This window comes from Achroia grisella, unplaced genomic scaffold, assembly GCF_030625045.1.
Source record: "Achroia grisella isolate CSIRO2021 unplaced genomic scaffold, CSIRO_AGI_Agris_v1 utg1086, whole genome shotgun sequence".
Classification (NCBI taxonomy): domain Eukaryota; kingdom Metazoa; phylum Arthropoda; class Insecta; order Lepidoptera; family Pyralidae; genus Achroia; species Achroia grisella.
The window spans coordinates 2,391,293-2,404,132 of NW_026712572.1; the positions used below are offsets into that span (position 1 = coordinate 2,391,293).

The window sequence follows — 12,840 nt, forward strand, 5'->3', positions numbered from 1 at the left end:
TAGAAGTTAGTTTTCAATAGCTTTGAAAAGTAGGCTCTTATTAAAACCACAGAAACCACCGCAAATTTTCAATAAGAATCCATAAAGGCCTAAATAACTATTACAATTTAATAACCCGTCATTATTTAAGCTAACCCAATACGCCACAGCTTCCGTCGGCTCTCTTTTGTACAGCGTCATAATTTTCCAATAAGTCCACTTAACGTTTTTTTTCTAATCTCTAATCTCCGTGAGATCAATACACTTCTCGTAAAAGGCTGGCCGAAATGAAATCATCTGCCTTATTTCCTTAATAAAAAGTAAAAATTGTTTATGGTATCATTGCCCACAATGCGAACGCATCTATTGAGGGTTACCAATCTGACAACACAAATTATATTTAAAAAAAGAACGTGTTGTGTAGTTATGAGCATGATAAGTTCGCGACTGGGATCGATCCATCTAGTTCCCAGCTGTCTTGTGAACTTCTTCGTTCTTTTAGTTCGTTCGCTCTTCACTCGAGTCATAAAAGCACTAAATTGGTTACTTTAGGCTAAACTTATGTTACATTATTTCCCGCAAATGGTTAACAGGACTAAAACCTTTACATAGTATAAAATATATTCGCCGCCACAGTTTTCAGCATAGATAGAACGATCCAAGACAAAGACGAAGATTTTATATGTAGGTATAATAAATGCGTAGTATAGAACAAACCGAGAAATTCAAAGATTTGATATCCGTGACGAGAAATGCATCCGTGAACTCAACAAAAATAAAACGGGTTGGTAAGATCGTGATTTACTAATTGTAATATATAATATAGATTATAGGAAATTAAAATATATATGTATCATCCATGCAATATTCTAGTATAATATATAAGTAAATCAATTGGATGAATTAAAAGTGCTGTTAATGAAAGAAAAATGTATAGCGATAAAATTTTGTAATATGTATTCTTGCTTTTTTAGCAACACATTTTGCGTTTCATCAAAGCAATTAACGAACTAAAGATCGAAAGAAGATATAGTATAGTTCGTCCGTATCAGAACTAGTTCTCCACGAACTACACACGCCTAGTGTTGTCTAATAACCGCGAAAATGCAATACAAGCTCGCGAATATACGGCTTGGTTTGTGGCCATATTCTACAACAAAAAGTAAGCAATTCTTAAGAGATTAAATTCATATGAATGGGGGAGTTTTTGTTGTTGTTCATTGTATGGTCGGATTAGTAATATCGAAGCGGATAATACACCTGACACGATCCCGTTTTATGCAGGTACTGCAGTTATTGTGTACAGACCTATTGGTGCTTCCAAAGTCGTTAATATATTTGCGTGGCCATTTTTAAATAGTAGACATCAATCAACGCCGCTTATTACTGAAATTTATAATCGTTTGGATATTCTTCTTCTTCTTCCTTCGAGTTAATGACGGCCTTAGTTGTCTAGCAGTCGTGGATTCGATTCTTTGCATGGTACAAATATTAATAATATATTTATATTTATGTCAGGAGTGTAATTGTTTGCTTTGGTCTGGGAGTTATCTATACATAGATGTATATATATAAATAAAATTGGAGTGTCTGTTTGTAATATTGAATTAACCGTTTTTTTACTACGTGCATATGAATATAAATACGGTGCATACACCAAAATAACATTTTTTACAATTTTTGTCTGTCTGTCTGTTTGTTTCGGCTAATCTCTGAAATGGTTGGACCGATTTTGACGGGACTTTTATTGGCAGGTAGCTGATGTAATAAGAAGAAACTTAACCTAACTTTTATTTTAGAAAAATAAAGTTAATTCCACGCGTACGAAGGCGCGGGTACAGCTAGTACTAATATAATGATACTTTAAGAGCTTCGGATTTAGGATAGGATTTAGAATTTTAGGATAAGCTTAATCCACTAGGTATATTTATAAAACAGCGATATATACATTTAGTAGATATGTGCAATCCAATATGAAGTGTATATACATAATCATCAAAAACATCATCGCAGCCCGGAAAACGTCCACTGCTGGACATAGGCCTCCCCCAAAGATCTCCTTAAACATAATGCTTGTATACAAATATTGTATATTCGATATAACTACATTATACCCCACCCCCAACTACAAACAGATATAAAACAACCCCTACTCGTCATCCGTGCAACTCGCTAATATTGACTTCGCAATTCAAAAATTAATATTTATTTAATAACTACACTTTAAACTCTAAAGAGTATTTATTTCTGTTTGTTTATGAAATGTTAATTACTTTTTTATTTACACTTATATATACAGAATAGAATAGAATAGAAAATTATTTATTTAAATAAACTTACATTGAAGCGCTTTTGAATAGTCATCACATTTTTTTTAATCTACCGCTCATTGGGAAAGCTGTCTCATCACAAGAAGAACGAGCAAGAAACTTGCGTGTTGCTCTTTTAAATAATTTTATTCTTAGTTTACATTTTTAAGTTTAAGTGTGTGAATACAAACTAAAAATTAGCACTAATTCAATTAAATACTCAAATAGAAAAAAATATTAAGTATACAACCAACTGGTTAAACAATTAATAAGGAAATCAATCATAGTGATTAGCAGCACATTGCGACTCTGAAGTGGTAATGGGCAGGCCACATAGCTCGTAGGACAGATGGACGTTGGGGCAGTCAAGTCCTCGAGTGGCGACCACGGACCGGAAGACGCAGCGTGGGAAGGCCTCCAGCAAGGTGGATCGACAATCTGGTCAAGATCGCTGGAAGGCATTGGATGCGAGCAGCGCAGGAGCGATCGTCGTGGAGATCTTTGGGGAAGGCCTATGTCCAGCAGTGGACGTCTTCCGGGCTGCTATGATGATGACGATTATGATTAGAGCAGACTAGTCCCTACAAGCAGCACTTCTTCACGAGTATGACGGATAAGTCAGCCATCACTGCGCTCGACCATATTTTAGAGAGCCCAATGACCCGGCCCACCACGCCACCACAAGTCTGGACATTTTAGTGAGCATTACTACTCAAGACACCACGTCATAGCTACTTACAATGCACATTGTTCTATTTCAACTATGAATATTGATTATACACATTGTAACGTAGCAAGTAAATAGTAAAGAAAAATTACATTACATCATTAAAGAAAATTTAGAACCAATTTAATTTTTCTTATGGTCCACGCTACTTTCTTATTTTATTCTTTCATAAGAACGTTTTCTTAACAATAACAAACGCAACAAAAAAAGAATTAGGAAAATCGGTGCAGCCGTTCACGCGTGTACCGTGACCGAGAGAAATAGGGATTATTTTTGTTTTGTTATATACCATAACATGCATTTATTATATATATATATATATAAACCTTCCTCTTGAATCACTCTATCTAATGCTGAAAACGCATTAAAATCCGTTTCGAAATTTAAAAGATATTAGCGAACAAACAGCGGCGTATGTATCTGTCAGTATATATATATATATATATATATATATATATCTGGTGGATGTCTGTACATGAAAGACATATGAGAAAAATTATTAATCGGAGATTTTTATCAACCTACTAGAACGCAATACAATGATTGTTGAAGTCATTATAAAGGCTTGTATGAGTAACACCCAGTTACATTTCCTAGGTGAACATTTAGTTTAAACTACTGGTTCTAGATTAATAAATGAGATAATTTTGAGTTAAAGTTATTAAGTACTAACTACTAGTGATGTATTATTTTTTGAGTGATTTTTATTATATTTGCAGCGTCAGTGAAACAACACGGTCGGTTGCTGTTTATTGAAAAAGAAATCAAATATCATCCACCGTCTTAATACTAATTATTAAACTACCCTACAATATTGACAGCTTATATTCTGTCTGTCTTACTGAGACTGTACTGTCTGTCGCTGCAGCTTTATTCTGAGTTGGTAGCCTACATTTAAATAATAATAATCTCAGGACAATTCACACAGCGCCATCTAGACCCAAGTTAAGCTAGCTAAAGCTTGTGTTATGTGTACTAGATAACTGATACAAATACATAGATTTTTTTTTTCGTAAATACATACATATTATACATAGAAAACACCCAGAGATACATAGAGATAGATACAAACTTTTATAACAAATAAATTTCATTTCATTTCATTTCAAACAATCATACTCATGAATACAAATGTTTGTGCAGTGCGAGGAATCGAACCCGCGACCATCGGTCGTAAAGCGGTGCACTAGACTGCTAGACCACCGAGGTCATCATAAAGCCATTTGTAAAATTTGTATTTCTGTATCTCATGTATGTTATGTGTGTGTAATAGAATAGAATAGAATAGAAAATCATTCAAATAAACTTAATTTAAGCACTTTTGAATAGCGATCAATTTGGTTTTTTTAATTCTACCGCTAATTCGAAAAGCTGTTTCATCACAAGAAACTTGTATGTTGATGGATAAAGCATTATTCTAACTGTCAAACTTTGTCGTACATATACTTCTATATATATATAGCTGTAATAGGATTTGCCATCAGCTGTAACAACAGATATCACCTCAATTAAGAATTCCAAACTATTTGTCGCCACATTCACTCACGTACCGCACACTGGCAACATAATTTCTGCATTTCTCACAAAACATTAATACCGCAAATTCAATTTTTTCACACAGAAATAAAGTTTAAAATACTGTGACTCCTAGTGAAAATATTTATAAATTTATTATTTGTAATATTTTTTGCTGGTGCCGCGTGATATTTTTATAAGTTACTAAATAAATGAAGGGTATTGATCGGCTGTCAGAGAGGCGGGCGCGTGTTTATTCAGTACGAGATTGAATACAACATTTCTGTATAATAAAGTGCGACAATCAGCTATTGTTGGACGGCGTACGCGACTGACAAATCAGTGACACGGTGGATAGCATGAGAAATCATTAATGAATGTTTATTTTGCGTCTTTTGTAGTTCTTAACGGAAGGTTTCATATAGGTCACTACCGTTAACATGTCTATGAATGACACAATTTAGCGTACGATCCGAGCAGCCAATATTTTTTCTTCTAATTTCTAAATTTGAGCGCGTTTGACGGCAATCCAAATTCAAAAATCATTTATTCATGTAGGACATTTTAGCCGCTTATAAATGTAATTTTTTCCGTACCGTCCATTTTAGTATACAGATTCAATTGAGAAGAACTAATGTTTCATGTGCAGTTCACGGCCCTATTCAAAAATGCTGAAGAGCAAAACTCACATGCGCCGAGGAATAAACAAGGCTGCAATGTCACATTTTGAATATAGTAGTTAGACAGTTTTAATTGTAATATTTATTTGAGTTAAAATTCGGCTAGTTTAAGTTAGAATGCGGCTACCGTAATTCACATCACTCTTGAGATTTTCGTTATTTTAATACATCATCATCATCATCATCATCATCATCATCCTTATCCCATTTATTTGTGGTCGGCGTAATATGTTTTTTTCTTGCATTCTTATCATATCATCTTTCACACAGTACATCCGTCTCTTTTTCGGCCTTCCTCTGCCCTTATAACGTTTTGTTATTATATAATTATCGTTTCGTAAACCAAACAGTTTATCTGCCCTAAAAATTATCCCGCGTTTGTTTCAATGACGTCTGTCTATCGAATTACGGCACTAAACAAGTTTGGATATATCTCAATGAAATTGTGGACTCATCGCTGGAAAAAGTCACTGTACCAAATGAAGAGCTAAACAAATAAGCGAGCAATCTTTATTTATAATAATTGTGTCCAACTGTATTGCAAGTCATCGTTCGCAGGAACAGAACACCTACGTGCATAGAGGTATTAACGAGCCGGACTCAATTGCAGCGCGCGATCATTTGATTTTCAACCCAATGCACTTGGTATTAGATTCAATTTTGAAAAAATATTTTATCTGTCAAAAGATATTGGCGCCAAAATTGACTTGTATTGTCAAGATGACAGCCCACTGGCTGGGTGGCCATACTTTTTATAGAAAAAGAACTTGAAACATTTCAAAATATAGGGTATTTTAAATACTTAATAAGTGACCTTTTGTAGGAAATCATAAATTCTAATTTTTAGTGTGTAAAAACTAATGCAACAGATGAGTATAATGGAGGACAATTGATTGATTTACAGAACAAAACGGTTGTTAGGAATATTCTAAATTCAAATTCAAAATATCTTTATTCATGTAGATCTATTACAGACTCTTATGATATGTCAAATCTACCGTCAGTTCGGATAGATTTCGAAATGAGAAGAATTGACATGAAATTCAGTTCGTATTGATTTCTTTGATTAAATAAAGTTCCAAAATCGTATAGTCGTACAGTCCACTACGGACCTTTGACATTATGTTAGGGATAGCGTTCAGTGGACAGAATTTAAATACGGATAGCGTATGTACGGTTACCCATCCCAATTTAATAATCGCGCCTAATTTGCTTAACATTCTACTTGTGTCGATTACAGCAACTAAACCACATCCACGGCTTTGAAAATCTCTACATATTAAGTAAATATTCAGTGAAAGAAAAGGAAAGTTGGATATTGTACACACTACAAGTATTTGAGTGGTTTCAGAAAAACAAACGCACGGTAGCGAAGTGGGTGTAAAATTCTTAAACACGCACCTATAGCAAAGACTCTTAACCGCATCCAAAATGTCTCATCGCGACGCTGACAACAGTCGCTTAGATGCAAAACAAACATGTGAATGGCGCTCTCGGCCGGAGAGTGCGTGCAAGGAAACACTGAGCATTATGCACAAGGAGATTGAAAAGAAAGTACTCGACACAAGGGCGTCCAAGCCTCGCCGGAGTGCAATAAGCGACGCCCGCCAACGGGCCCCGTTCATTAACTCTCGGCTACTCCATAAATAATCTAGAGGGCATCATTCCTGAACACGGCTGGACAAAAGCGCGCGTCGCCGCTGCCAACAGCGCCAACTGTCAGCGTTCCCATAGCGCGAACGAGTCCGTCTACACCTACAGAGTAAACAGAAAAAAATAACAAATAAGAGCCCCGATAAGCTCTCCAGCTCCGTCGCCGAGTGGCCACTACACCGTCCGTAGTAGCCGTGTAACGATTCTACATTGTTTTTATAACGGATCTCAAAACTTTGTATCGAGACGACATCAACAAAATGGCGGGTATTTATGCGCGAGTTAAGCATTTTCATAACGGAACGGCTCGAGAAACCATACCCGGGGTGGGGCACACATCCATTTCAAAGAATAAACACGGAGGAAACGCTCTCGATGTATAAATAATAAATAAAGAGTATATTTTGCTGCGTTCCGAGCGTGCGTAGACAAAGGCTGCCCGCTCTGTGGAGCAAACATCGCATATAGCATGTTTATTCTTTCGTCATTAAGGTGGAGTGTTGACTGTGCCGGAGCGCTAATTTCAGGGAGGTCAGGCGAGGAACGTCGCGGGAAGTTGTTGACTCGACTTGCCGTTTTGGATGGGGATTAATACAGTCTAGTCACGTTACACGACTTGTTTCATAAGTGCGCCTCTCTTTGCAATAACGACCTTTAGGTACATAGGTATTATTTGCTAAACGGTGTTTGAAGATTTTATGGCAACAATATTTTCTACGCCAGAGTTATCGGTTCAAGTAACGAGATTATAAAGACAACTAATAAACTTTATTTTAGAATATGTAAAATTTAACGATACATCTTTACAACTACTAACTATTAAGCAACCACTCGTACAAGACAAAGAAACAAATTCATTGTATATTTAGTTGGATATACGTACATAAATATGTATAATGATTAGTCCAATAGAGAAAGAGACGAACCTCTTAGCATTCTATGGATTCACCGTGCGGGTGCCGGGTCTATTGTGTGGCAGAGACAACTACAAGCAGTTCGTTAGTTCGCTCAGTTAGCGGGTTCCCTATTCTATTCTATTCTATTCTGTCAACTATCTGTTAGAGAACTACGTCGTTATAGAAGACTCTACATGCCATGTCTTTGATGGGTCCTTTAGGGTTTTTGAGTTGAGGTCCAAGTCACTACTCGTGATTTTAATTTACATGACTTTCCTATACATATTATTACTTAATTAATATTTTACTATACATTACTTGGGTCTCTATCTAGTACCATGGATATGACAAAATAAGAGATACCGCATGTACGGTGATGATCACTTACTACGTGGATTTAAACGAGATAATGACGGTAGTTTTGACATATCATAAGAGTCTGTAATAGACCTACGTGAATAAAGATATTTTGAAATTGAATTTAAATTTGAATGTTTTTTTATTGATAAATACTGTATACTATCTACATATCATTAGATTTAAAACAACTTTAGGGGGTTCTGTATAGATTGAGGATCGTATAGTTATTGCAGGCTTGCGACCAATAACCTCATCACTTCTATAGATGATGATGGACTTGATACTAGGATGTCGATGTTTTGGTGTACTCAACAAATCATATCAAAATATCTTTATTCATGTAGGTCTATTACAGACTCTTATGATATGTCAAATCTACCGTCAGTTCGGAATGATTTTGAGATGAGAAGTTTCTTTTCCTACATTTCGCTCGGTATATTTGAGTAAAAGGCAGCGCGAAAGAACGCATACTGTAAAAAACCGTAACAAAATTAAAACGAACTGAACTACTTGCCGAAATTTTCTCACGAGACTACAGCGTGGGGTTTTTCAAGAAAGGTATATTAAGGTTTCTTAAGAGTCGATAACGCGCACGTGACCCCCCTGTTGTTTCAGGCGGCCATAGGCTACAATAACCATTTACTATCAGTTGGGCCATATGTTTGTTTGCCACCATAGCAGAATAAAAAGATATATATTTTTAATGGAGCCATAGGCTACGGTAACCATTTACCATCCGATGGGCCGTATGCTTGTTTGCCACCATAGTAGTATAAAAAAATGTGTTTTTTAATGGAGTTATTTTTTGTCGCAGGTTAAAATATGGTTTCAAAATCACCGCTACAAATGCAAACGACAAGCCAAGGAAAAGGCGATGGCGGAACAGAACCAACACAATCAGGTACACATTTTTTTATATACTTACTCTACATAATGGTTTTAGGGTACTTTTCAAATTAAAAAAAAATCTTTATTCATGTAGGTATATTACATACTCGTATGATGTCAAATCTACCGTCAGTTCGGAATGATTTCGAGATGAGAAGAACTGACAGGAAACTCGGCTCGTATTCTTTTCAAATAAATGTTGTACACGTTTACAATAATACACAGTCATTTAAATTCAAATTTGGGACTACTGGTCTATTCAAGTCATATCTACTGAATAATTGTATCGATTTAATGAAAATTAATAATAATACTAAACCTGGACAATTCACACAGCGCCATCTAGTGTCAAGCTAAGCAGAGCTTGTATTATGGGTACTAGACAACTGATGTAAATACTTTTTTATAAATGCATAAAACACCCAGACCATATCAAAGATCATACTCATGAATTTTCCCTCCGATCGATCCCCCGCCCAATTCAAACGGGAATCGATATTACGACGGCCTGAGCCGAGGTTCGAACCCCTAGCGGTGCCCTGAGACTAAAGTCGTATCTGTCAGGCAGAAGTTGGCCTTCAGCCGCTCCATAAGTTTGGAGTGCCTTCTGCACTCGCCCCCTATCGTCCGGTGAAGCTGAAACGGCTGCGGCCAACAGCATTAGAGTAGTCCGAAAAAAAATACTCATGAATACATGAGTTATATATATAAACCTTTCTCTTGAATAACTCTAACTATTAAAAAAAACCGCATCAAAATCCGTTGCGTAGTTTTAAAGATTTAAGCGTACATAGGGACGGACAGACAGCGACCGCGACTTTGTTTTATACTATGTAATGATATAATCTATGTGTTATTTTGATGTATAATCTATGTTACTGTAAAGTTTCATGAAAATCCGTCCATCCATCCATACTCACTAACTTTCGTTCTTACACGTTTATAGTATTAAATAAGAATTTAATAATAGCAAACCATATGAATATTTAAAGTTTTATAAATAATTCTTGTTGGAAATACGATATAAATCACCAACTCTGTATTCCCCTCATTTGCTGACCTGCAGGATCGGAGCTAAGGGTCTCCCGTTGAGTACAACGGGTATACGGGTCCCACATTCACTAGTGGGGTCTGAAATCTCGACTGCCATTAGAATTTTGACGGCCTCGGTGGTCTAGCGGTTTAGCACGCCGGTTTACTTCCGATGGTCGCAGGTTCGATTCCTCGCACGGCGCAAACACTTGTATTCATGAGTATAATTGTTTGTATCGGTCTGGGTGTTTTATATACTTGTAATAGCTAAGAAAGTTCTGTTATGAAGTTTAGTTTAATAATAATAATAATCTCAGGACAATTCACACAGCGCCATCCCAAAGTTAAACTAGCTAAAGCTTGTGTTATGTGTACTAGATAACTGATACAAGTACATAGACATTTTTTTTCCGTAAATACATACATATTGTACATAGAAAACAGATCGATGCAAACAATCATACTCATTAACACAAATGTTTACACCGTGCGAGGAATCGAACCCGCGACCATCGGAAGTAAGGCCGTGTGCTAAACCACTAGACCACCGACGCCGTCATTTAGTTAACAAATTCAAGTACTACAATTATCTACTTCCCAAAAACTTGCAAAGTAATGCTTTATATCGTAATTATAGTAGAATGGATGTGGGGTAAGCAGGTACGGGGTGGCAACCCTAATGAGGCGCGTGTTGCCAGCCTATGATTGCCTCAATTTGCACGAAAGCGTGGGGGAAACGACTTCTGATTGTTAGCGGTGGGCGTCTGACTTTATTGTTTACGAATCTAATGTAATTTGTATTGTATTCTGAATTTGTGCAAATAATAATAAAAATTTAATGGAGAAATGAAACGCAGACGAAGTTACGCGGGTCATCCAGTAATTTATGTAGCCCTTTCAGACCTGAATATATTTTTTCATCCGATGGATTTGGTAAATTTCATGTGTAAAGTATTATAAGGAAACTATTTTTTTTTTCTAAACAAATTAGTAGTACCACAGATAACATAATATTACTACTAAATTGAGTAGTTTATAAGTGAACAAATGAATACAATCGGAAATAATAAAATCATTTTAAATTATATCTTATGCCTACAATTGTGTACGCCAGTTTTGAAAGGGGTAGGGAAGGAGTGCAGAATGCAATTTTTTTTAATTATGCACAATAAATACATTAAAAAATAAAACATTACATACACTACACTATATATTTGACACATACGTGCTGATTCAAAAATCTTTTTGTATTTTTTATTATATTTTTTGTATTTGACGACCTCGGTGGTCTAGCGGTCAAGCACTCCGCTTTACGACCGATGGTCGCGGGTTCGATTCCTCGCACGGCACAAACTGAGACCTTTGTGGTGAAATGTTAAATCACTACAACACCAAGGTTGTATTAACATTATAATTTGTCCACAGTCGTCATCATCGCCCAGGCGAGTAGCAGTCCCCGTCCTGGTGAAGGACGGGAAACCATGTGGATCTGGGGAGTCTTCATCACCAGCCCACAGTCACTGCGCCACCCCCACGTCGGGGTACTCAGCGCCACAACCCTCTCAAGCCGCCTGCAGTAACCCCCTAGTGTCTTCGTACCGGCAGCCTACGGCGTACCAGCAGCAGTGCTCAGGGTATCTTCCACTGCAGGGTAGGGCCTGGTAGAAGTTCCCACAGCTTTATCACGAGACAATGTTCAAGGAGGAAATGTATTTTGATTAATTAAACGCGAAATAATTTATATATGGCAACATTGATTTTATGTTGTCATGTAGATAATTAATTTTCAATTAATTAAATCAGGGACACATCTAAATATGGTAACATTGAATTTGTGTTGCCATGTAGATAATTAATTTTCAGTACTGGTAGTTAATCTTTGTGGTAGAAACCACAAAAATAACTACCATAATACATTAGAATTGAAAAATATAGACATTTGAGTTAAAAATTAACAAAAACCATTTTATTAATCAAAATTTAATAGTTTTGTCTTGTATATTCATTATAATTTAACAGTTTCATGTATATTCAGAATCCCGATTGAATATTATTAATAAAATATTGATAAGTTTCTGAAAAAATATACTACCTTTCCAGAGGTAACATATTCTTTATTTTTAGCATTATCTACAAAACTGTATACAATAATTTTTCAAATCATTTAAGTGTTTACATCTTTAATTTATTAATAACTATTTCTACTACAAAAGTACAAAAGTAGTTTCTACTAAAATTTTTACTACGATTTTTATTTAATTGTTTACAGCATTAATTTAATAAAAACTATTTGTACTACAAAAATACTAGGTAGTTTCTACTGCAATTTATTATTACGATTTTAAGAACTGCATTAAGTTTTTAATTATGATTAATAAAAATAAATTTATTCAAATTAAAAATGACAATTTAAGTTAACATTACATAAATTCCATTTTTAATAATAATGTTTTGTACTTTTTTTTTAATTATACAAAATGATCTTCTTCATGAAAATTGTCCGTGGTGAGGCGATCTGGGCGCTGCAGCTGACCAGAGACAAACAGTGCTAGTGTAATTATGGTATCGAGTGATATATTGCTGATATATTGGACAGTGAATTTATCGGACAGAGGGTACCTTGTAAATATTTGATTACTATACGTAAGAGTGACTAAGGATTTGACTTGCATATTGTGTGTGATAGTTCTGTTTACCGACTCTAGAAATGTCCGGAAAATATGATTAAAATATATGCTTGATATAGGACTAGCTATATCCGCGACTTCGCCCGCGTTTAATAGGGGCTTTGGGCAGTATTT

At 35.7% G+C, this 12,840-nt stretch overlaps 2 protein-coding genes across 2 annotated transcripts in view; both read left to right on the forward strand.

Moving 5' to 3' along the window:
- LOC131842960 (thyroid transcription factor 1-like) overlaps positions 1 to 6,594 on the forward strand; it is a 58,122-nt gene extending 51,528 nt beyond the window's left edge. Inside the window, exons 5-6 of the mRNA XM_059191539.1 lie at positions 5,769 to 5,855; positions 6,451 to 6,594. Coding sequence (XP_059047522.1) covers positions 5,769 to 5,855; positions 6,451 to 6,594 — 231 coding nt within the window. The remainder of the gene's footprint in view (positions 1 to 5,768; positions 5,856 to 6,450) is intronic.
- A 47-nt stretch (positions 6,595 to 6,641) lies between these two features.
- Positions 6,642 to 12,123, forward strand: LOC131842968 (homeobox protein Nkx-2.4-like). The gene is made up of 3 exons (XM_059191550.1): positions 6,642 to 6,764; positions 8,934 to 9,020; positions 11,465 to 12,123. Exons 1-3 carry the CDS (start codon positions 6,642 to 6,644, stop codon positions 11,702 to 11,704), a joined length of 450 nt encoding a protein of 149 aa, XP_059047533.1. The 3' UTR covers positions 11,705 to 12,123.
- Positions 12,124 to 12,840: the final 717 nt, after the last annotated feature.

What these genes read in the sequence shown, in the direction of transcription:
- LOC131842968 (XM_059191550.1), top strand. Translation starts at nt 6,642, where the DNA reads ATGTCTCATCGCGACGCTGACAACAGTCGCTTAGATGCAAAACAAACA. An exon ending in ACAAGGAGATTGAAAAGAAA is followed by an intron (nt 6,765 to 8,933) that starts GTACTCGACACA and finishes TTTTTGTCGCAG; the next exon opens with GTTAAAATATGGTTTCAAAA. An exon ending in AACAGAACCAACACAATCAG is followed by an intron (nt 9,021 to 11,464) that starts GTACACATTTTT and finishes ATTTGTCCACAG; the next exon opens with TCGTCATCATCGCCCAGGCG.